The sequence below is a fragment of the Nicotiana tomentosiformis genome, chromosome 8 (assembly GCF_000390325.3).
Source record: "Nicotiana tomentosiformis chromosome 8, ASM39032v3, whole genome shotgun sequence".
Classification (NCBI taxonomy): Eukaryota; Viridiplantae; Streptophyta; class Magnoliopsida; order Solanales; family Solanaceae; genus Nicotiana; species Nicotiana tomentosiformis.
The window spans coordinates 26,171,075-26,196,786 of NC_090819.1; the positions used below are offsets into that span (position 1 = coordinate 26,171,075).

Below are 25,712 nucleotides of genomic sequence, written 5' to 3' on the forward strand. Positions count from 1 at the left end.
TATTATCAAGTGAATTCAACGATTCCAAACTCTTTTAAATTATAAATCTTTCAAAAGTTGTTTAATTTTGCTAATTACTTAACAAGTTTTAATTTCACAAACTTTTCATCAATTTGATTCTCTCAAATAGTAGTTAAAATATTACAAGTCTGTAGAATAGATTTGTCAGTCTTTGTGGGACGATATCATAAACTATACTAGAATTTGACAAAGCACGAGTAGAAATATCCTATACACATTGGCCTTGTCAGGTCTCCATCCGAAATTACACATTTCTAGTGTGCTTGAGGAGTTCGGGCCAAGAAAGAAGTAGTGCATTTAAGCACAAAGAAAGGTATGGGCTGAGATGTGATTGTCCAAGAAAAAGACTTAAGGCTCAAAGGGGGAAATGTTAGGGATTGATGTCGTTTGGTAGACATGATAGGCTCAATTGGGACAAATAAGGCCTACATTCCTTTTATAAAACAAGTGTCACCCATAATTTCACCTCAACAGACATTCGGGCTAAGTTCTAAATTTATAATGCAATGAATTTTAAATCTTAGGCTCTTCATGCCATGCACATAAAATGATGAAGTCAACTTTATTCTTACCCTGACTGTAATCATGAGATTCTTCGCGTGACACTAAGGTATAATTATGAGGTACCACAAGAATTTATGATTTACCCGAAGCTAATCCTCTCCATTGTACCAATTAACACTTGTCCTTTTCTATGCACACTCCTAACCTTGTTGATACCAACCAAGTCAATATTTGATAATGATTTTACTTTGCTTTTTCTTTTCCTTCTATTTTATTTTTAATTTTTGATAAATGAGACCAAACCCGAGGAAAGGTTCCTTTTTTTTCTTTTGAAATTTCTTTTTTCTTTTTTTAGAATGTTCGATTTAATGAGTTTTGTTTTTGAATTTTTGACAAATGGGATTGAACTCAAGGAAGGTTCTTGTTTGATTTTTTATTTATTTTTGAAGACGGGATCGAACCAAGAAGAATTCTTGATTTTCTTTTGTTTTTTGAAAGTTAAGAAATCGAACCCACGAAAGATTCTCTATTTTCTTTTTCTCCTTTATTTTATATTTTGAGAGATGAAACCGAACCCGAAGGAAGGGTCTTTACTTTTTTTTAAATGAGACCAAACCTGAATGTTGCCTACGTATCTTGTTTAAATTAGAATTAAGTCAAACATAGTTCAAAAAGATTAGAAATAAGAGGATAACATTTTTAGATTTTCATTTCATTACATCATTTTTTGAATTTTTGAATTCCCTTAAGGGGGGCTTATGAAGAAGAAAAAGAAACATATTTTGGATTTTGAGTTCTTTAAGGAAGACTATAAAGGGAAAATAAATATTTTTTTATTTTAAATTTGACATCTCAAGGAAAGACCTCTCAGTAAGTGATAGAGGAAAATATGTATATATGTGTTCTGATTCTTTGAGTGATTTTTAGAAATGATCTTTCATGAAGATCTTCGGTCAACTGTGACCCAACTGGCCAGATTTGACCGATTCGTCTAAGTGAGGATGAGGAAAACCGTACCCGTAATAGGTTGCCTATATATCTTGACATAAGGTCAAGAATCATGTACGCGTAGTTCATGAAGATTAGAAGTAAAAGGAAGATGTTTTGGATTTTACATTTCCTCAAGGAAAACTTATAAAGAGGAAAATATTTTTTGATTTTGATGTATCATGGAAACACTTATAGAGAAGCAACAGAGGAAGATACATACATATTTAATTTTGACTGAAACAGTCTATTCGTAAAGATCTTCGGTCAACTGTGACCCAAGTGGATAGACTTGACCGACTCGTCCTAATTAGGTCTAGGAAAACCGGACCCATGATAGGTTGCCTACGTATCTTGACATAAGATCAAGAATCAAGTATGCATAGTTCGTGAAGAGCGTAGAGCATAAGATGTATGGTTCTCAACACTTTTTTTACTCTCTTATATTCAAAGAATTGCAACTAACTATATTAATAGCATCAAAGATATGTACAAAATGCAAAAGTGTATACACAAACTCCAAGCGATGCTTCATGTTTTCCATGGTTGGTTGTGATATCCTTTGAAGAGTGACTCCAGCCAGAAAATGTGCCCAGTTGCTCCTTTGAACAGTTGCTTAGATGCCTCCTGACTGTTTGCGAGACAGTTGTTGTGGTTGCCTCCCAATTGTTTGCAAGGATGTTTTGTTGCGACCTTCAAGCTGTCCATAAGAACCTTTTGGTGATCGCCCCGGGTTGTTAACCAGGACGATTATCCTATCAAGATATAAAAATATAGTGAGAGTAGTGCCGTCATAAAATATTGGAATTAAAAAATGTTATTGTACTACTAAGTCTCCCCTAATTGTTCGATTGATGTTTCATAATATCCGATGTCGGATGTTATTTCCTGTATAGTCCCCGGATGATGCACCTTTCGATTGTCCACAGGACCATTTGATTATCGTCCCCGGTTGATAACCGAGAACGAAATTCCTATCAAAATATACAAAGTGGTGATAGAAGCGAAGTTATGAAAAATGATGGAGTTGATTGCAAAACACTACTCCCCTAATTATCTGACTGATGGTCCACCAAGTCTGAGGTTAGAAGTTATCTCCCGTGAAGTCCTAAAATGAAGTACCTGTAGAATCCAGAGGATAAAATGTTAGACTCCCTCTCAAATAAAATTATAGAATTGAGAGGGTGTAGAGTTGGATTGTGTGGCCAGTGATATTTTGAATGTGGTTGGAAACACAACGTTGGCATTCCATGATGGTTATGGAGATGATGTTATCCTTCCCGCATCCAAAGAAGAGATTTTAGTTCACGGGAGGCGAATTCATTCATTTTGACTTGCGGATTTGCTTGTTCCTCCTTGTTTGTTCAGGTCGTGCGAGCCAGACGTCCCTCAAAGATTCGCTAGATATTTGTCGCTGTAACAAAAATGGGTTGACTTGTATAGGATTCATGAATTAAATAGGTGAGAGTGAATACCATTTCTCCGTAGCCAGATGTGTAAAGAAAAGACTCGCATCCCATATATTAGCTTTTGAGTCAAGTGAGGATTAGAGTAAGGTTGGCTTGGTATTTTGCCGTTTGGATTTGGGGTAAAATTTGGTTGATGCTCTCGGGGATTTATTGGTCGAGAGCATCATCGCGTTGTTCCAAAAGAACTGTCCCAGTTTTTCGTACTGAAAAATTTAATTTGAAATAGTGGAGAGACCGAACCCTTATGTATGGTTGCCTATGTATCCTTCTAGGGTAAGAATCAGGTCGAAACGTAGTTCTGGCCAAGTATTGGGATTAATAGATCTGTATGGTTATCATGAATGAGTGGTTGTTCTTTGAGAAGAATTGTGACTGTGAGTGATAATTCTTGGGCGAGTGGGTGTGGACTGTTAGCTTCTGAATAAGAGATAGGTTGTAGCATAGCGTATGGATCTGTCTAAAATGATGGAAGCTAGTGAAAATATAAAGTTTGATTCATAAGAATACGTCAAATCAGTGGAGGATGTACAAAGTTGGATTGACGTGTCTTTGGAAAGAATGGTAGAGTCCAAATGATGGCATAGTTATGGTGTGTGGTCATGAGGATCAGAATGAGTATGTGTATTTGAGAGGTTCAAGGTACATACAAGTGTAACGACCCGACTAGTTATTTTGAGAATTAGTGTCCTGTTCGGTGGCTTAAGGTCTCGAGTAGCTTCGTATTGTATATTATGACTTATGTTCGTGGTCGGGTTCGTTTTTTGGATGATTCGGAATAGATTTGGAAGAAGGATTCTTGTTTTAGAAGTTTAAATGGCAAGAGTTGTCCAGAGTTTGACTTTTATCTAGGCAATTCTGGAATGGTATTTTGATTATTCTAATATCTTCATATGGTAATATTGGACTTAGGCGTATGTTCGAATTTGGATTTGGAGGTCCATAGGTTGATTCGATATATTTTGGCAAAAATTAGAAAGTTGAAGGTTTGGAAGGTTGAGAGGTTTGACCGGGAGTTGACTTTGTTGATATCGCATTCCGATTTTGATTTTGGTAGTTGGAATATCGCTGTTGTATCATTTGGGAGTTGTATGCGAAATTTGACGTTATTATTGTTGATTTGGGATGATTCGAAGTGAGTTGTAGAAGTTGAAAGTTCATAAGTTCATTAAGTACAATTTTAGGTGCGATTCATAGATTTGAGGTTGTTTGATATGATTTGAGGCCTCGATCAGGTCCACGTTATGTTATGGAACTAGTTGGTATGATTGGACGTGGTCCGGGGGCCTCGGGTGTGTTCCGAATGGGCTACTACCCATTTCTTTCTATTTTAGGACTCCGGATTACTGCTATCTGGTGCTCTTCATCGCGATTGCGATGAAGCAATCGCATTCGCGTAGTGTTCTGTGGAAGACGGCATTTTTGTTCTTCATGGTCGTGAAGAGTCGACCGCGTTCGTGAGGCTTTCAGGATTTATGTCTTTGCATTCGCATTGGGGAATATGCGATTGCATATAAGGAATTGGAAGGGGTCATCAGGAAATTGCTCTCCGCGTTCGTGAGACTCAGAGCACGTACGCGATGTTTGCTGGGGGTTGAGGGCCGCGTTCGCGACTGTACTTACTGGTTGATGAAGCACGTTTTGAAAGTTCACGGCTTTGTTCTCCTCGATCGCGATGCATGTTCCGCGATCGCGATGTATATTTCACCGGGCAGAATATAAATAACTCTATTTCGAGGGCTTGTGATATTTTATCACTTTTTGGGTTAGAGAGCTCAATATTTGGCGATTATGGAGCGTATTTTCATGCTTTGGATTGGAGTAAGTGTTCATCACCCAAATTTGATTATATTTCGTTATTCTACCTTTGTTTTTATAGTTAAATTAGTGATTTGAGTTGGAGAAAATTGGAGATTTTCATAAAAACATTCTAAAATGTAAAACGAGGATTTGAAGGCTGATTTGATGTCGGAATTGGATAATTTTGGTATGGTTGGACTTGTATCGGGATGTGTGTTCGAATTTTGTGAATTTTATTAGGTTCCAATGTGCGGGCCTGGGGTTGACATTTTAGTTTTCATTAAAGATCGAAGCTTTATTATCCGGAATTATTTTCTATTATTTTCATTTATGACATTTAGTAATTTTGGCAATATCTGAGCCGTTCAGAGGTTTGTTTCATACGAGATGGTTATTTTAGAGTATTAATTTGGTTTCTTTGAGGTAAGTATCTTGCCTAAATTTGTGTGGGGGGATTTACCCCTTAGGATTTGAGTCGTTTGTGCTAGTTGTATTATGTGAAAGCCGTGTACGCAAGATGACGAGTGCGCACTCGCGCATATATGTGGAAATTGACCTGTTTAGATCTTAGGCTTCTTTCATGTATTTATTTGGAATTGTTAGCACAAGTTATACCTCGTATTCGTCATGTTTACTATCACGTGCTTTATTTGAAGTTGTCGTTACATGTCACATCCTTTACTTGTCAAGTTTACTCTTATATGCTTTATTTGAAGTTGTTACCTCTTTTATCATTATGTGACTTCTTTTATTGTTGAGTTACTCTTTATTTGAAATTGTTGTTACATGATATCCTTTTGTTTCCGGGTTATTCTCATGCATTTAGACGTAGTTACTAGTTCTTGCCATCTCTTTCATTGTTAGACTATTTCATACACTAGAATTTGAAGTTTTCTATTTCATGGAAATACCTTCATTATCGAGTTTATCCTAGAGAAATTAAGTGAAGGTAAAGTTATTGAAAGTCATTAATCTATCTGAATTGAAGTTGTGTTAAAGAGGGTGTTTTTCATTTTTGAGTGACTTCCTCATTCAGTTGTTGTTATTGAGATTCTATACACACAATGTTTTAGCCGTGTGCTATTTGTTGTGGAAATATTGATATTGTTTGTTCTTCTAGAAAGGTTGTGGCCTATGGGTACTTCTCAAACGAGTTGATATGTCGTGTTGTTGTGATGTTAGCACATGTGAATTGTTTTGTGGATTGGTTGTTATTATGTGGAGCATAAGGGTGGCATCTAACGGTTGTTGTTATGCGGAGCATAAGGGTGGCATCTCAATGTTGTTGTTTTGCAGGGCATAAGGGTCGCATCTCACTGTTGTTGATTGTTCGGAGTGATACGGGTGGCTATTGTGTTGTTGTCCGAGTGGAGTGGTAATGGTTTCTGTTATGCAGAGGGATATGGGTGGCTATCGAAGTGATACAAGTGGCTAATGATATTTTCATGGTGGAGTGGTACGGGTGGCTATCGGGTACCAATCGTGGTGTACTCATACTACACTTTTGTACATTTATTTGCAGAGCCAGGTATTGGAGATATCGAACTCGGGCAGAGTTAGCTTATTGATTGCGAGGATTCAAGTTAGAGTTGCTTGGTCGTCGTAGTCCCTTGGAGTCCTTTCCTTTCATTGTACTGTCAGCTTGTTATTTGAGCACTATTGTATTTCAATCCTTGATATCTTTTCATGTAGTCAGCTAGAGTTCGTGACTCTGTATTATCTAGTCTTGGGAGGTTGTATGATTATTGCAGCGTAGGCTCGTTTCGCTTTTATTTTCGGTATTCATATTAAACTCTATTTTAAATTATCATTATTAAACTGGTTTAATTATTGAAACTAATCCGCTTACCTAGTCTAAGAGACTAGGTGCCATCATGACGTCTATGATGAGATTTTGGGTCTTTACATCAAGTCAACCGGAGTTTAGCCAAAAAATAGAACCTAATAGTGGATAACAAATAGAAGGTACGTATAGCAGATGCATAACAATAATAGATAAAGAATATATAACAAATAAAGAATGGGCAACACACAAAGAATAGGCTTAAGCAAGCTGCAAGATTGCGTGTACCATGACCTAAGAATTATAGGAATATATTTACCTAGATTCAAGCACGAGTTAAGGACAACTACGAGATGGTACATAGTTAACCTTGTATGCCAATCTCTGAAACTAAAGAGTTTTGAAAGAAAGCTTGGAGTGGTGAAAAGACAATCCTCGTGTGTCTTGTGTGTGATTGTGTACGACCAAGACTCGATAGAAAAGTGATGACAATTTAATAAAGAAGCACAATAAGCATGTGACAAAGAATATACAACATAGGCATGTTTCAAAAATATTCAACGTATTCTCTTTTCAAAGAATTATATGCTGATGACTTGATAACTACTATAAGTGAAAGGCTAAAAAAAGATGATTGGCTAAGAATGGAAAGGCTAACTACTATAAGTGAAAGGCTAAAAAAATAAAACTCAATCCGAAATAATTGGCCAAGAATGGAAAGAGTCATTTCCAAAGAACTATCTTCAAATAATCTTAGTGTATAATGAATGAACTAAAATAATTAATTTGATGAATTAAAAAAATATGATATAAAAATGTACAAATATATCAGAGAAATTATAATGACTGGATCGGTGGTTTCGCTTTATATATCCCCGTTCCCCTATTTAAGTCTTCCCATATGTGCTTTTCCTATTTTATGGCTTTCGGGGATGATTGATTTTATTTTGAAAGGGTTCGGGTTGAATTCTGAAAACTTAGTTCCATAATAGAAGCCTAAGGTGGCCAAGTTTGACTTGAGTTAAGGCTTTGAGTAAATGACATTAGAATTGGCATTTGAAGCTCCCAATAGGTTTTTATGATGATTTGGACTTGAGTGTAAGTTCATATCGAGATTAGGGTAGACCAAGAGCGTTTCAAAGCTTATTATTGAATTTTCTAAGTTTGACTTGAAGTGGATTTTGGTATTATCGATGTCCGTTTGGGATTCCGAACCTTGTATAGATTCGTATTATGATTTATGATTTGTGCATAAAATTTGACGTCATTCTGAGTTGTCTAAGTATGTTTCGCTATGTTTGGAGTTTGTTGAAATGAGTTGGAAGATTAGAAGTTGATTAATAAGGTTTTAAGGTGCAATTCTTGGTTCTAGTGTTGCTTTATGTGTTCCAAAGCTTTGAGTAAATCTATAGTATGTTTATAGACATGTTAGTGTATTTGGACGGGGTCCCGGTGGCCCGGGTGTGTTTCAGACCACTCGAAGCATGTTTGAACTTGACCGAAATTGTTGGTGTGCTTCGCGATTACGAAGAAGGCTGGTGAAGGGCCCTGAACTTTACTCTTTTCAAACGGGAGGAGGCTATCGCAAACACGGTGAAGGACCTGATCCTCCTTCGCACGTGTAGGCCCGATCGCTAACGCGAAGAAGGTTGGGAGTGGGATGGGCTGAAAGGCAGAAGGCCTTCGCGAACGTGACTGGTGGAAACCGAATGCGAAGGCAGGTTCAGTTAGGCATCGCGAACGCGATCATAAAGCTGCAAACGCAAAGGGTACCTGGGCAGCTGGAAGAAATTGGCCTTGGCAGATTTGATTTTAATATGGGATTTGGCTCATTTTCTTTCATTTTCACTTAGGTTTGATCGGCTTTGAGAGGATTTTCATCAAGTATCACAAGGTAAGTAAATTCTATCTATTTTTGAGTTAAATACATAGATTATGGATAAATTTTAATATGGAAATTTGTTAAAATTGTGGGATTTAGTTAGAAACCTAGGGTTTGGTAAAAATTAGATTTGACCACGAAATCTATTTTGGAATTGGGAATAAATTATATATTTGAGTTGGTGAGGTCATGGGTAACATTTATCTTCAAACATTTTCGGAATCCGGGTATGTGGACCCGGGAGTGATTTTTATGGACCTTCCGAATTTGGTTGGAAAATAAGTTTAATAGTTATACTATGAACTTTTGACCATATATTTATTAGTTTATATGACTTTTGATTAGTTTCGGATTGTTCGACATCGTTTCGGGAGCTCTAATGAGGTAAAAGAGCTGAATAGTGAACTTGAAAGTGAGGTAAGTTTCTTGTCTAGCCTGTAAGAGTGAATTTATCCCCTTAGGTGTATTAATTATTGTGTTCTATTTGTTTTGGGGAGCTACGTACGCACGAGGTGATGAGAGTTCGTACATAGCTATATTTATGTTATGTCCGGGTGTTAGACTAACATCATGCCTTAATTGTGCTATTTGTATTTGCCCTGCATACTTGATTCCTTTAATTTATGACTGAGATTACAACAACAACAAAAAAAAAACATACCAGTGTATTCCCACAATTGGGGTCTGGGAAGGGTAGAGTGTAAGCAGACCTTACCCCTGCCTTTAAAAGGTAGAGAGGCTATTTTCGGAAGACCCTCGGCTCAGGAAGGGGAGAGGGGAGGGGCAATAACAAGCAAACCGATCTGACAACCAAAGCAAAAAATACAAACCTAGCAAAAGGCAATGCAATAAGAAAACCAAAACACAAGACAACAACAAGTAGTAACATAAGACTAGGGGTAGAAATAACAAAAACAAAAAGGCACCTAGTGGTGTATCAAAGCTATGATCAAATTCAGAAAGCTTGGGTTACATAATGTCCCTCATAAATGGCCGGATCAGATTGACATGCTGGAAAACTACATGCCTAAATTGAAGATCACTAAGGTGCATTGGGAATATTCTAGTCCAGGATGGGTTAAAGTGAATACAAATGGGGCTTCTAGAGGTAATCCTGGTAGGAGTTCTATCGGCTTTGTACTGAGAAATGAGGAAGGGGATGTCCTGTATGCTTGTGGAAAGGAGGTACAGGAGGGAACCAATTCAGAAAGTGAGGCAAAGGCTATGCTTGAAGCTTTGAGATACTGTGTTGAGCATGATTTCATTCTTATTGAGCTGCACACAGATTCAATGCTGATAACAAATGTTGTGACTGGAGTGTGGACTGTTCCTTGGTCTGTGGCAGCTTATGTGGAAGATATTAAAGAGCTTATGGCACAATGCAATGTAACTGTGGCTCATAATCTGAGGGAGGGAAATAGGTTGGCTGACCATCTGACTAATTTTGCTATAGATATTGGACCTATGGAGGCACACTACTTTTAGGAGTTAGATATACAGGAGAGGAGGATAGTCAATAATGACAAACTACAATGTCCATATCTAAGGATAAGAGTTGCACGAGGTTAGGAGGAGAGGAGGTAACAAGGTGGAGTAGGTCCTGGAGTCAACTGGAGTAAATATACTTGATCATCAAGCACCAATCCTAGAAGAGGAGAGCATGGGGATGCAGTGTTTTACTAACTTTGTTTTCTTTTTTCCAGGAGATGTTACTATGTCCATGCCTTACCTATCGATACAAATTCAATGGGTGATTACTGATCATTCCATTGAAGAAGTATTGAAGTTCAAATGTCATAAAGCATTGATGACAGGAAACACAAGAGAAGTGCACTGCCAATAAGCTGGATCGACAATTACATTATAGCAGGGGATTCGGTTATGTGGAAGAACATTACAGGAGAATTTATTGTGTCCATGCCTTGCCATATACTACGAATTCTATGGGTGGTATTAGCAGCTAGTGCTCATTCCCTGGAAGGAGGAGTTATCGCAAGCATAAGCATGGAATTGAAGAACAGAAGGAAAAGGCTGAGAATCTGCCGTGTTGTAATGGTCTTAAGGATCTCCTTACTGCATATCAAAGGTCATGCTCAACTGGAGGAACAATCCAGAGCTGTTAGCGACAGCAATTTTCTGAGGGTAGCTGATGATATTATACTCAAAGTAAGAACAAAACCCAGCAGATCCACGACAACAATCATGAGAGGTAAGTGGTTTTGGCTCTCAAATGAGAGATGAATGGATGGATTGGGGAAGAAAAACTTAATGTTACCTATGACTATTATATCCCATGATGATTGCTATGACATGGTGTTTGAAAATAACTATCGGAGGCCACACGTAGTTCGCACCACACAGTGCACTATCATTTTAGTGCACAAGTACTGGATAGTAGCAACCATAGGGGATAGGCGTGTTTTTGTGTTATTATATGACAAACCAGGTATGGTGCTGAATTATTTACATCAAAAGGAAGAAATACTTGAGTGGGAATGGATTGACAAAAGCAATAAATCAAATGAAAGAGATGAGAAACCAAGTCAAGGCAGTCTCAATTGGATCACGAAAGAGCAATCCATTTTCAATCGACATACTGGGCTACACTTACTGGGAAGATGTTTCTGAAGACGTGGTGATGAGGCTATTGGATGTACAGTGCTTGAATCTAATTTTATAGAAACAACTTGGCCGGCTACTCAACAATAGAAGACCACACATGGCTTTCATGTACGAGGAATTAGTTTGGCTATTTCTTAAATTACAGATTCTCATTCTAATTAGAATACATCACGTACTATCATTATTGAGTATCATACTCAATTCTGATAATAGGGGCTATGTAATTATCAAAGTTTATTTCTTTCATTTTGTAAGACCTCCTAACATTTATTTTTGACATTTTTAGATATATATAAAACTAGCCCTAGGCACTATGTCTAGTGGATTGCTTAAAAAAAGCTATTGCTACAAACAAGGACAATACTCGACCATCTAACCCTTTACCTTAATTCTCAACCTCCACACCTTCCTATCCATGGTCATGTCCTCAGTGAGCTGGAGCAACGAGATATTTTGTCTAATCACCTCTCCCTAATACTTCTTCGGCCTGCCTCTACCTCTCTGTCGACCCTCCCATACCAGCCTCTCACACCTCCTCACCGGAGCATCAATGCCCCTTCTCTTCAGATGCCCGAACCATCTAAGAATCGCCTCCCGCATCTTGTCCTTCTTAGGGTCCACACCCACCTTGTCGGTAATAGCTTTATTTCTAATTTTATCTAACCTAGTATGCCCACACATCTACCTCAACATCCTCATCTCTGCCACCTTCATCAGCTGGGCATGTCTTGACCGGCCAACACTCCGCCCCATACAAAATAATCAGTCTGACCACCGCTCTATAAAACTTACCTTTTAGTTTTGATGGCACATATTTTTATCACACAAAACACCGGAAGCAAGCCTTCATTTTATCCACCCTGGCCCAATATGGTGTGCGACATCCTCATCAATCTCCCTGTTCCCTTGTATAATAGACCTAAGGTACTTGAAACTTTATCTCTTAGGAATGATCTGTGACTCAAGCCCCACGTCTTCGTCCTCTTCCTGAGTCACGCCACTGAACTTGCACTCCACATATTCTGTTTTGGTACTGCTCAACTTGAAACCTTTAGACTCCAAAGTCTATCTCCAAACCTCTAATCCCTCGTTAATACCACAACGCATCTTGTCAATCAGTACAATGTCATCTGCATAACAACATGCACCACGGAACCTCCCCTTGAATGTGGCATGTCAGCGCATCGATCGTTGAGGGCTAACGTGCAACCCATCACACCCGGGAAGTATTCTGATTCCCCTCCCACTGTCCTCACCCGAGTCGTAGCACCCTCATACATGTACTGAATAGCTCTAATGTATGCATCAACAAAGCCTCTATCCTCCAAACATCTCCACAACACTTCCTTCGACACTTTATCGTAAGCCTTCTCTAAGTCGATGAACACCATATGTAAATCCCTCTTACACTCTCTATACTGCTCCATCAACCTCCTAACAAGATGAATAACTTAAGTAGTCGGACGCCCTGGAATAAATCCGAATTGGTTCTCTGAAATAAACACAATCCTCCTCACCCACATCTCCACCACCATCTCCCATACTTTCATAGTATGGCTCAGTGGCTTCAAACCCTGATAGTTGTTGTAGTTTTGGATATCCCCCTTATTCTTATACAATGAGACCATCGTACTCCATCTCCATTCATAAGGCATCTTCTTCGTCATAAAAATGACATAGAATAGCCCAGTTAGCCATTCCAAACCCGCCCTACCCACGCACTTCCAGAATTCCACCAGGATTTCGTCTGGCCCGGTCGATCTCCCCATGATCATCTTATGCGTAGCCCCCAATACCTCTGCAACTTTAATATGCCTGCAATACCCAAAGTTCCGATGGCTCTCGGAGTTTTCTAAGTCCCCTAACACAATGTTCCTATCCCCCTCGTCGTTTAGGAGTTTATGGAAGTATGTCTGCCATTTCTGTCGAATCAAAGCCTCGTCCAACAACAATCTACCTTCCTCATCCTTAATGCAATTCACTTGGTCCAGGTCATAAGCCTTCATCTCTCGCACTTTGGCTAACCTGTACAACTCTTTGTCCCCTAATTTGCCTCTAAGTTTTTTATACAAGAGCACAAATGTGGCAGTCTTGGCCACAATAACTGCTAACTTTGCTTCCTTCTTAGCATCCTTATACCGCTTCCTGTTAGTCCTCTTCTCCTCCTTGTCCTTGCATTCCACAAGTTTCAAATAAGCCACTTTCCTGGCTTCCACTTTATCTTGGACCTCACTGCTCCACCACCAGTCCCCTTTGCGGCCACCAAACGGGCCCTTTGAGACCCCCAATATCTCCCTAATCCAATTCGCAATCGTGGTCCATATACCTCTCACATCCCCAATAATCCTCCATGCCCCCAAAGCTAGCAGTTTATCCCCTAACTTCTGGGCGCTGACCTCCATCAAAGCACCCCACTTCATCCTAGGAAGACCATAAGCAACCTTATTTCTACACTTCCTCCTAATCTCCAAATCCATGACTAGGAGCCTATGCTGAGTCTTGAGGTTCACACTCGGGATGACCTTGCAATCAGCGCACAGACCTTTATCTGACTTCCTAAGTAGTAGATAATCAATATGGGTCTAGGCTGCCGAACTCTAAATTATAACTAAGGTTGAGGTTAGAAAAAAAAATATTGATTGAGCATCTAACTTTGGAATATTGTGAAATATTTGATGAACTCTAGATCTGTGTCTTCTTAATTCGCATGTGCTTTCGTGAGCAAGGTAGTTTCTCTACTCTTATGGGGTTGGGTCGTTCGCCTCGGCAGTGTTGTAAATTACTCCTATGAGATCGGGCCGTTTGCCTCGGCAGTATGGTAACACTATTCATATGGGATCAGATCGTTTGCTTCGGTGGTACTATGTATCACTATTCTTATGGGATTGGGCTGTTTGCCTTGGCAGTACTGAGTATCACCTTTTATATGGGATCGTGCCATTCACCTTGGTAGACTTGTGATTTATACTTGAGATTGGATTTGGTTTATGGTAACAGCTGAGTTCGTGCCTCCGAGGCCGGTTATGACATTTTAGTGATTTGATATAGATCCATGTTGGAAATTTACTATAAATGTTTTATATGTTTCGTTGCTACTTGTTGTACATCCTCCATGTCTACTTTAGGTATTTTATTACTGTTTGACCACCAGTAAGTGTCAATTCGACCCCTCATCACTACTTCTTCGAGGTTAGACTAGATACTTGCTGAGTATGTATTGTTTTGCGTAGTCACGCTACACTTCTGAATTGAATGTGCAAGTACCAAGACAGGTACTTCCAGTGGTAGGCACGTAGACACACTTCCACATAGACTTAGTGGTGAGCTGTTTGCCTTGCTTCATTCTGTAGCATCAGATTTTCCCTCAACCTTGTTTACTGCTTCTGTCAATTTTACTTCTGACAATAGTTGTAGTAGTTTTGTATATTCCCTAGATTGCTCATGCACTTGTGGCACCGGGTTTTAGGGGCTTCTAGCATTTATGCAATGTTGTACTTATTATTACTATTACTATGGTTTATGTATTATTCACACTTGATATATTTTGGGAAAGAAACATGTACGGTTCCATGAGATTTTATTTTTTTTCGGTGTATTTAAGGAAACTTATGTTTTTAAAAGTTAAAAAGGAATAATTAAATTGAAGGTTTACGTGTGGGCTTTCCTAATGTCGGCGTTAGGTGTCATCGCGACCTATTATAGGTTTTGGGTCATGACTGTATGGTATCAGAGCGCTAGGTTTACATAGGTCTCACGAGTCGTGAGGAGGCCTGGTAGAGTCTTGCGAATCGGTGTAGAGACATCCGTATTTATATTCGAGGGCAATAAGGTGCTAGGAAACTTCTTTTTTTTCTTCTATGATCGTGCAGTTGATGTTGTGCTAAGTATCTTCTATTATTTCCTCATAGATGGTGAGAATGCGCTCTATAGTTGTACCCAGCGGCAGGGGGGCTGCTCCCCCAGTTATAAAAGGTAGAGGTAGAGGGAAGGCCATAACTCATGGGAGAGGACGAGGATGTCCTAGAATCACTCTAGTAGTTTCACCAGTGGATCCAGTGGAGTATCCTGTAATCAAGGAAGGGGATGAGGTACCTGCTGCTGAGCCGGCCCCAGCAAATGTTATGACCCTGACAGGCTTCCAGGAGGTCATGGGCCATATGCTGCGGTTCATGGATTCTATGACGAAGACTGGTTTATTTCCAACAGACCCAGCCACATCTCATGCGGGAGGGGGAGCAAAGACCCCTACAGCTCAGGCTCCAAGGCAAGATGCTACCGTTTATCAAACCCCAAGTGCACTACCTGCGGGCGGGGTCCAACTAGTTACAGTGGTTATGCTAGTGCCCAGATTAGCCATTACCGTTAAGAAGCAAAAGCGACTGGAAAGATGTACTAGGCTTCTTCCTCCTGTCTTTGGGGTGAGCGGTGATTTCATTGGTCAGTGCAAGGAAATGGTACGTAACATAGTAATATTGGAGTCCAACAAGTTGGACATCACCACATTTTAGCTTGAGGTCAAGGCCTGCAGGTGGTGGCAGGCTTACCTCCAGAGCATCCCAGCAAGTTCACCTCCCTTGACTTGGAATCAGTTTATGCATTTGTTCTTGAAGAAGTACAAACCACCTTCAAAGAGAGACGAGTTTCGGCGTCAGTTCGAGCGGCTCCATTAGGGTTATACATATCTGACCGACTATGAGGCGAGATTCACTGACTTGTCCCGACAAACAGCTATTATACTCTCCATGGATGTAAATATGGTGCAAAGATTTATTGTAGGTCTGCACCTTGAGATTCAGCTTTTTATGACCCGTGAGGAAGAGATGGGGACTTCCTTTCATCAAGTTGTAGATATAGCTCAAAGTATCGAGTGTATCCGCAACCACAACATAGATTTTGTGCAAAGGGATAAGAGGCCTCGGCTTTCTGGTTGGTTCAGTGGCGCCCCAATTTAGGGCAGAGGTTCGTTCAAGAGGGGCCAGTCTAGCTGGCCCATGCATTTAGCACCACCGCCTACTAGGAGTGCTCCGACACGACCCTACTTCAGTGCTATTCTAGAGAGTACTTACCGTCCACCAGCGGTTGAAGGTTCCTCTAGTGGGTTTTTGGGCCATCAGGACCAAACTTTGGGCCAGCAGTTCACCACTCCGAGGGGTTGTTTTGAATGAGGGGTGTTGGGCCACGTGAAGAGGTTTTGTCCCAAACTTTGGGGCAAGACAGTGCAGCACGACCATCAACCCATAATTATTGCACCAGCTACCGCACTGCTCTCCAGGTTGGCTTGAGGCGGAGGGCAGGTGGGTAGGGTCGCCCTAGAGGTGGAGTCCAATCAGATGGCACTTTGGCTAGATTCTATGCTTTCCCAGCCAGGCCAGAGGCAGTCGCCTCTGTTGAAATGATCACAAGAACTATTTTTATGAAACACTAGGTGTGCATTAAGGTTTCAAGGTCCTTTTATGGAGGATTCCATCATCCCCCAACACACTCTTTACCCTTTTTAGCTCACAATCTTCCTACACCATTTGATAACACATGCATGCAAAATAAACAACTCCCATACCCAAGAATTGTCTTTCTAATTACCCATTATTTAATCAATTTTGAAATTAAGGGCTAAGGTGTAGAATCTTACCTCTAGGACGAAGACCTAGTGAGTGTTTCTTGTTAATCGTCAAAGATTTGAGCAAGATTTGAAGGATAATTTGTTGAAGATCACTCTCCCTCTCTAGGTCACACTCTCACCATCAAAATATCAGATTTTAGCTCAAAAATGGTACAAATCGTCTATTTAACAAAGTAGGGTCTAGTAATAAAAACCCTAAAATGAAGCTCCGGAATAGGATCTACGGTTGCATGTGCGATCGCATAATTGGGCGGCGAAATGGGCCGCGAAATGGCCCTCCGGAACTAGGCTGGTCTGCCCTAATCTGCGGCCGTTATGCGGTCCGCAAACCTATACTGCGGTCGCATAATGCGCCGCAGACCTATTCTACGGTCGCATAACGTGCCGCAGAACCTCCCTCCGCAAAATTTCCAAGCTGGTTCTGCGATCAGCATTACGGTCCGCGGAGTGATTCTGCGGCCGCATAGTGGGCCGCAGAAGTGCATTTCTTCTGTCCAAATTTTTCCTTTACTTTCCAATGCATTGTTCAACCTCAAACACGTAAGCCCAGTTTGGCACCGCGAAATATTATTTTTCCTTTGCGAAATTTTACGGGGGCTTGCATTCTCCCCCACTTAGGATAATTCGTCCTCGAATAAGGGTAAAAATCTATTATAAACATCAAATGTGGCCCAACTTTTAATTTACACTCACCAGTAGTTTCAAAATTTGGCTAACTCCCTAAATTTCCAAAAATTTTGCCAGAGTCTCCCTTGTAACTAGGCTTATACACCTTCCAGAGAACCCCAGAAACACATCCTAACAACATATACATAATCCAACGACGTAACATAACACAAAACAACACCAAATGTGGCCTCACAAGCAGTATATTACCAGAGAAGAACACCCTTAACGTCAATTTGTACAAATGATACATAATTCATAGATGGTAACCCTTAGAATTTTCATAGAACACAACTTTATAAATACCTGGCTATTCAAACAAATAAGGATATTTTTTCTTCATTTCTTCTTCGGTCTCCCAAGTAGCCTCTTCAACCTGTTGGTTTTTCCATAGCACTTTCACGGAGGCAATTTCTTTATTTCTCAACTTTCGGACTTGCCGATCAATAATAGAAACTGGAATATCTTCATACGTCAATTCCTCATTAACCTCAATAGTTTCAATCGAAACAATGAGTGTCGGATCTCTAACTACTTTCTTCAACATAGACAGAGGAAACACTAGGTGCATTAATGACATCTAAGGTGGTAGCTCAAGCTTGTACGCCACCGCACCAATCCTCTGAATGATTTTGTACGGTCCGACATACCTCAGACTCAAATCGCATTACAACCTTTATAAGGGAAACCTTCAATAATACCCAATCATCTTCTTTGAACTACAAATCCCTACGACGAATACCCGAATAGGACTTATGATGGCTCTGAGCAGTCTTCAACCGCTCCTTAATGATCTTAACTCTTTCCATAGACTGATGCACGAGGTCTGGCCCTATCAACTCTGCCTCCCCAATTTCAAACCACCCAATGGGAGATCTACATCTTCTACCATATAAAGCCTCGAACGGTGCCATGTGAATACTAGCATGATAACTATTGTTGTAGGCAAATTCTATGAGTGGCAAATGATCATCCTAGCTAACTTTGAAGTCTAGAGCACAAGCACACAACATATCCTCATGCGTCTGAATAGTTCGCTCCTCCTGCCCGTCAATATGTGGGTGAAAGGCTGTACTAAGATTCACCTGAGTACCCAAACCTTGCTGAAATTTCTTCCAAAAATTAGTAGTGAATTGTGCTACCCGATCAGAAATGACGAAAACTGGAGTGCCATGCAACTTGACTATTTCTTTGATATACAACTGAGCATACTGTTCCCCTGTGTCGGTAGCCTTAACTGGAAAAAATTGTGTTAATTTCGTGAGTCGATCCACAATCACCCAAGTTGAGTCAAACTTGCGCGGAGTGTGCGGTAGTCCTACCACAAAGTCCATATTAATCATTTCCCACTTCCACGTTGGAATTTGTATGTTCTGTGCCAACCCACCGGGCCGTTGGTGTTCGGCCTTTACTTGCTGACAATTCAAACATCTTGCCACAAAGTCTGCCACATTCCTCTTTATGTCATTCCACCAATAGACTTCCTTGAGATCATGATATATTTTTGTAGAGCCCAGGTGAACGGAATACTAGAAGTGTGACCCTCGGTCATGATTCTTTCCCGGAGACCATCCATATTTGGAACACATAACCGCCCTTGGTACCTTAGCATACCATCATCCAAGTCGAGAAAAAAATCCATAGTCTTATGTTTATGAATTCCCTCCTTCAATTGCACCAAAAATAGATCTTGTATTGCTTCTCTTTGACTTCCACAACAAGTGATGATTCAGCCTTATTTTGCACAATTACCCCTCCTTTATTAGAGCTCGCAAGAAGAACTATCAAACTAGCCAATCGGTGAACTTCCTTGGCCAATGGCCTTTGATATGTCTCCAAGTGAGCCAAACTACCCATAGATTTTCGGCTAAGAGCTTCCGCTACAACATTGGCCTTTCCCTGGTTATACAGGATATCAATGTCGTAATCTTTGAGTATCTCAAGCCATCTTCTCTACCTCAGATTCAGCTCCTTCTGTTTGAAAATATATTAAAGGCTCTTATGGTCCGTGAATATATCCACATGGACCCCATAAAGCTAATGACGCCAAATTTTCAATGCAAATACCACCACTGCGAGTTCTAAGTCGTGTGTTGGATAATTATTTTCATGATTCTTGAGTTGCCTAGAAGCATAAGCTATAACCTTGCCCTGTTGCATTAATACACACCCAAGCCCAATCTTGAAGCATCACAATATACCACAAATCCATCTGCACCCTCTGGTAAGGTCAACACTGGTGCCTTAGTCAATCTTGATTTCAGCTCCTGGAAACTCTTTTCACAAGCATCTGATCATTGTAACTTAATTTCCTTCTGAGTAAATTTAGTCAACGGATAGGCAAGGGTAGAAAAACCATCCACAAATATTCTGTTATACTCAGCTAAGCCTAAGAAACTGTGAATCTCTATTGGAGTTATAGGCCTCAGCCAATTCCTCACAGCCGCAATCTTTTGAGGATCAACCATACTTCCTTTACTAGAGACTACATGACCCAAGAATGTCATATGTAAGCAAATATTAACACTTCAAAAGTTTGCATATAACTTGTGCTGATAAAGGGTTTGCAGAACTACCCTGAGATGATCGGCATGGTTCTCTCGATTGCATGAATATACAAGGATATTGTCAACAAAATACTATCACAAAGGATTCAAGAAAAGGATTGAAGACTCGATTCATAAGATCCATGAAAGCTACCGGGGCATTTGTTAGCCCAAAAGACATTACCAAAAATTTAAAGTGCCCATAACGGTTTCTAACAGCTGTTTTCGGAACATCCTGCTCCCTGATCTTCAATTGGTGATATCCAGATCTTAAATCGATCTTGGAGAAGTACCTAGCACCCTGCAATTAGTCAAACAAGTCATATATCCTTGGCACTGGGTACTTATTCTTGATTGTGACCTTGTTAAGCTGCCTATAGTCAATATACATTCTCAACGACCCATCTTTTTTTCTTACAAAAATGACCGGTGCACCCCAAGGCAACACACTCGGCCGGATAAAACCCTTTTATAACAAATCTCGCAATTGTTCCTTTAGCTCCTTCAATTCTGTCGGTGCCATACTGTAGCATGTCTGGCATCACATTAATCACAAAATCAATCTCCCTGTCTGGTGGGATACCGGGGAGTTCATCTGGAAAGACTCCCGGAAATTCATTCACAACAGGTATGGACTCAAGTGTAGATGCCTCAGCATCGGTGTCCGTAACCCGAACAAAATGGTAAATACACCCCCTGTTGATCATTTTTGTGGCCTTAATGTAAGAAATAAACCTACCCTTCGGCACTACATCATCACCCTTCCACTCAATAACTGGCTCATTTGGAAATTCGAACCTAACAGTTCTGGTTCGGCAATCAAACTTGGATAAACATGAATAAAGGCAGTTTATCCCCATTATCACATCAAAATCGACCATTCTCAGTTCTATAAGATTGACCACGGTGTCCCGACCATGCAACATGACAACACAATCCCTATAAACCTGCGAGGCCAAAATAGATTCACCAATCGGAGTAGATACAGAGAATGACTCATGAGGCTATTCTGGTTCTATCCCAAATTCCATAGCAACATAAGGAGTGACATATGACAAAGTGGAACCAGGATCAATAAGAGCATATACATCATGGGATTGGACATACAATATACTTGTGACAACATCTGGAGAAGCCTCTGAATCCCGACGCCTCCACATAGCATAAAATCTGCTAGGTCCTCCAGAATTTTGTGCACCACCCCTAACTGCACCACGCCTTGCGGGTGCTGGGGCGCCTCGAGTTGGAGGTGTTATGGATTTGGTAGCTGCAGAATTAGATGGCTGCGCCGCACCTCTGCCCATGTTCCGGTGGGCCGATCGGCAGTCCCTCTGAATGTGACCCCTCACACCGTACCCATAGCATTCAGGTTGGTCCATGAAGTTGGCCCCAAAGTGCATCCTCCCACACCTAGGGCATGGGAGCCTCCGCTGCTGAAACCTTCTGTCGGGTTGGCCCTGCTGGTGGGGTCCCATGTTTCCCTGACTAGGTCCAGATGGCTGTGCACTCATCGAAGACTGAGCGAATGATTGAAATGCTCCTGATGACCCAACCCCGAATGCCGATCTACCACTACCACCGAAAGAACCACCAAAGTTTCCCGCGGACCAGGCCTTGCTGCTACTCTGACGCTCCATTCTATTCTTCAATTTGCAGGTCTCTGTGGCTTAAGAAATTGCCACCATCTTACCATAGTTTATATAGGATTTCAAGGCAAGTATAGCGGCCTCATTAATAACCAAGGGGCTAAGGCCTGTACAAACCGACGCACTCTAGCCTCCATAGTGGGCACCATGTGAATAACATACTTGGACATGCGCACAAACTCTATATGATACTCCCACACATTTATACTGCCCTACTTCAGGTTTTCAAACTCAGTAGCACTGGCTGCCTTAGATTTGAAAGGCAAGAAATGATCCATAAAAGCATCTATGAACTCACCCCACCTTGCCAGAGGGCTTCCCTCCTCACTGGATTCCTCCCACAATTCAAACCAAGAATAGGCCACCCATTTCAGGCGGTAGGAAGCCAACTCCACTCCCTCCGTCTCTGTAGCATGCATAACCCGGAGAGTCTTGTGCATCTCATCAATGAAGTCCTGGGGGTCCTCCTCGGGATCAGTACCCGTAAACACTAGAGGATCTAACTGAAGAAACTTATTCACCCTGGAACTAGCAGATTCCCCTGGCTAACTGGAAGAAGTAGGCCTAACACTCAATCTCTGGGCCTGAGAAGCCACTATCTTTGCCAACATCTGTATCGCTCCCCTAAGATCAACATCAGAAACACTAGAATCGGAAGCTGGAGGTGGAATTGGAATATCAGTTGGATGAACCGTTGCACATTCAGTAGGCATAGGGAAGAGTACAGTCTGATGAGCTATGGTAGAACATGCAGTGTAGTAACTGGGGAAATATCCTCACCCCTCCGGTGCTCACCCGCATCATCAAATATAGGATCAGCTGCCACTCCCGGGGTGACATTGGCTCTTTGGCTAGTTCTTGCCTTCTTTTTAGGTGCCATGTACTGAAAATTAGAGCAACGCACGAGTTAAAGGAGGAAAAATCTTATAATCAGCTTTATCGAACGATCGAGAACATGAAAGAAGGGTATTATTCCTAAATACCCAAGTAGCATCCTATTTATAGATGTGGTCGACAAAACACTGATAAGAAGGGATCTACTAGACACGGCTCCGAGTCATCCTTGGACACTTTAAAATCTTAGGCTCTGATACAAAGTTTGTCACGCCCCAAACTCGGGGAGCGCGACCGGCGCTCAACCGAGTGAACCCAGCCGAGCAAGCCTATTAGATTTTCTTCTGCCCAAACTCATCCATGACTAAGGTTAATACATATTTTCGTTAATTAGACAATAAGATAATCATGTGTACAATACCAATTCATTACCATTAATTACTTCATTAATAAGTCTCAAAACACACACACGCACACACCCCTTCGTGATTCAAATTGGAACAAGTTATTTAATCACTGCACAACTAGTTTAGCATTCTCAACACCCATACACAACCCACACTTAGTCTACGGAGAGTCTAAAAATACTAAAGAGTACAATGATAGTGTCGGCAACAAGGCTCCGACTATACCTCAAAACATGATAACACATATAAAACAAAAGATGCACAACCCCGGAATGAGATGAGGCTCACCAAGTCAGCTGGGAAGAATGAGCACTGCTATCACTTGTCAGTATCCTCCGATGTGGAACCACCTGCATCCATTAAAGATGCAGCGCCTCCTGCAAAAGGGACGTTAGTACATGTAGAATAGTACTAGTATAAAAACCAAACACCAATTTAAGAACTCGAACATACAATATGATTATGATGAATCAAGTCGACAATAGAATAGCATAGATAACCGTTTAAACCAAAGCAAGCTTATCAAGAGCTGTCATTAACATTTATAGAATTTAACATGAGATCCTCTGTAACCATTTTCACATAAAGCGTCCCCGCCGCCTCAACCCAATGTATGCATGTGGAGGTGCAAGCACAATACCAAAACTCAACTCAAGCGGCCCTACCGCCTCACCCCAATGTATGAGGGTGGAGTTATAACCACAGTACCAAAAACCTACATAAAGAGGCCATGCCGCCTCACCACAATATATGCGGGTGGAGATGCATAAATCATACCAATGCCTACACAAAGCGGCCATGCCGCCTCACCCAAATATATATATGTGGGTGGTGGTGCAACAAAAATACCAAAATCATATACAAAGCGGTATTGCCGCCTCACCCCAATGTATGCGGGTGGAGGTGTAAACCTAATCACAATCTCTATCTAATTTGGCATAATTATTAAAACATAAATCACGACTTGGAATCATAACATGTAGATACATAATCCATAGTTTGGAACACATCCTCAACTTTTAATACAATATGATAAGAGCATTTGAAAGATGAAATAAACATATATCTTTGTCACAAAACTTATTCGGAATATTCGATCTATAACAAATATCTTGGAACTTACAAGGATATTGGGGTTCCAATTCTTAAAGAATAGTTTAGCCAACATACCTCAATTGAGCTTCCTTAAACTCTAAAATATTCCAGAATTTTTAGCAACTTCAATCTATTTTAGAAATTCTTAGCAACTTCAATCTATTTTAAAAATATAACAAGTTGAACCAAAATTAGGAAGATGATCATGGTTCTAACTCATTTGAGTATTTTATCAAACACTACGTGTGCATTAAGTTTTCAAGGTCCTTTTATGGAGGATTCCATCATCCCCCAACCCACTTTTTACCATTTTTAGCTCACAATCTTCCTACACCCTTTGATAACACATGCATGCAAAATAAACAACTCACATACCTAATAATTGTCTTGCTAATTACAATCCTCAAACACGTAAGCCCAGTTCGGCACCACAAAACATTATTTTTCCTTTGCGAAATTTTACGGGGCCTTACACTAAAGCCACTTGTGTTGCCTCAGATTATTATCCCTCGGCTTTAACAAATGCTGAAAATTGTTATGATTAGTGTAAACCTCGCAAGAAACCCCGTAAAGATAATGCCTTCAGATCTTAAGGGCATGAACTATCGCGGCCAACTCCAAACCATGCACAAGATAATTCTTTAAGTGGGGCTTCAGCTAACGTGAAGCATATGAAATAACTCACCCCTCCTCCATCAATACAAAACCCAAGACAATGCGTGAAGTGTCACAATACACAATATAAACCCCTGATCCAAAGGGCAACACTAACACCGACGCTTTAGTCAATGCGGTCTTGAGCTTGTGAAAGCTTGCCTCGCAATCATTGGACCATCTGAACTGAGCACCCTTTTGGGTCAATCTAGTCAAAGAAGAGGCAATAGATGAGAAGCCCTCCACAAATCCATGATAATACCCTACTAATCCCAAGAAGATTCTGGTCTTGATCGCTGTGGTAGGACCATGCCAACTCTGAACTACCTCGATCTTCTTAGGATCCACTTTATTACCCTCACTTGATACAACAGGCCACAAGAAATCCACGAAATCTAACCAGAACTCGCACTTGGAGAACTTAACATATAGATTATGTTCCCGCAAGGTCTGAAGCACTAACCTCAAATGTTGTTCGTGCACCTCTATACTACGCGAGTAGATCAATATGTCATCAATAAAGACAATAAAAAATGAGTCAAGATATGGCCTAAACACCCGATTCATCATATCTATAAATGCCTTCGGGGCGTTAGTCAAGCTGAAGGACATCACTAGAAACTCATATTGCCCATATCTGGTCCGGAAAGCTATCTTCTAAACATCCAAAGCACAAATCTTCAAATGATGATAACCACATCTCAAGCCGATCTTTAAGAACATTCTAGCTCCCTGTAGCTGATCAAATAAATCATCTAAGCGAAAGTGGGTACTTATTCTTGATGGTGACTTTGTTCAACTGGCGGTAATCAATGCACTTTCGCCTACTCCCATCCTTCTTCTTTACAAATAACACTTGTGCACCCCAAGACGACATACTTGGCTAGAGAAACCCCTTCTCAAGCAACTTTTGAAGTTGCACCTTTAACTCCCTCAGCTCCTTTGGAGCCATGCGATAAGGCTTCCGAAGAAGGCAGGTGATGGGCTCTGGACTTTACTCTTCGCGAACACGAGGAGGCTATCACAAACGCAGTGAAGGACCTAGTCCTCCTTCGCAAATGGGTAGGCCTGATCGCAAATACCAAGAAGGTTGGGAGAGGAATAGGTTGAAAGGTAGAAGGCCTTCGTGAATGCGAAGAGCAACGTCAGTTGGGCATCACGAACAAAACCATGAGGTCG

At 40.8% G+C, this 25,712-nt stretch overlaps 3 protein-coding genes across 3 annotated transcripts; 1 reads left to right on the plus strand and 2 right to left on the minus strand.

Annotated features, from left to right (window-relative positions):
* The first annotated feature begins 9,388 nt into the window (after window positions 1-9,388).
* On the plus strand, window positions 9,389-9,928 carry LOC138897218 (uncharacterized). The gene has a single exon (XM_070183181.1). The coding sequence runs from the start codon at window positions 9,389-9,391 to the stop codon at window positions 9,926-9,928; it is 540 nt and encodes a 179-aa protein (XP_070039282.1).
* Window positions 9,929-12,180: 2,252 nt separating this feature from the next.
* Window positions 12,181-13,542, minus strand: LOC104089116 (uncharacterized). The gene is made up of 2 exons (XM_009593944.2): window positions 12,862-13,542; window positions 12,181-12,483 (listed from the first exon to the last, which is right to left on the minus strand). The coding sequence occupies exons 1-2, from the start codon at window positions 13,540-13,542 to the stop codon at window positions 12,181-12,183; spliced, it is 984 nt and encodes a 327-aa protein (XP_009592239.2).
* Window positions 13,543-19,019: 5,477 nt separating this feature from the next.
* On the minus strand, window positions 19,020-21,534 carry LOC138897219 (uncharacterized). The gene is made up of 4 exons (XM_070183182.1): window positions 21,005-21,534; window positions 20,287-20,593; window positions 20,082-20,198; window positions 19,020-19,250 (listed from the first exon to the last, which is right to left on the minus strand). Exons 1-4 carry the CDS (start codon window positions 21,532-21,534, stop codon window positions 19,020-19,022), a joined length of 1,185 nt encoding a protein of 394 aa, XP_070039283.1.
* Between the last annotated feature and the right edge of the window lie 4,178 nt (window positions 21,535-25,712).

Bases quoted from the DNA above. Each gene is read 5' to 3' on its own strand.
- LOC138897218 (XM_070183181.1), top strand. From the start codon at position 9,389: ATGATCAAATTCAGAAAGCTTGGGTTACATAATGTCCCTCATAAATGG.
- LOC104089116 (XM_009593944.2), bottom strand. From the start codon at position 13,542: ATGGATTTGGAGATTAGGAGGAAGTGTAGAAATAAGGTTGCTTATGGT. The intron at 12,484-12,861 runs GTATTGGGGGCT...TTGATGGAGCAG, and splicing joins GGCATATTAAAGTTGCAGAG to TATAGAGAGTGTAAGAGGGA.
- LOC138897219 (XM_070183182.1), bottom strand. From the start codon at position 21,534: ATGGAGCGTCAGAGTAGCAGCAAGGCCTGGTCCGCGGGAAACTTTGGT. The intron at 20,594-21,004 runs GTATGTCCAATC...AATGATCAACAG, and splicing joins GATGTTGTCACAAGTATATT to GGGGTGTATTTACCATTTTG. The intron at 19,251-20,081 runs GTAATGTCTTTT...CTGTATAACCAG, and splicing joins ATGGGCACTTTAAATTTTTG to GGAAAGGCCAATGTTGTAGC.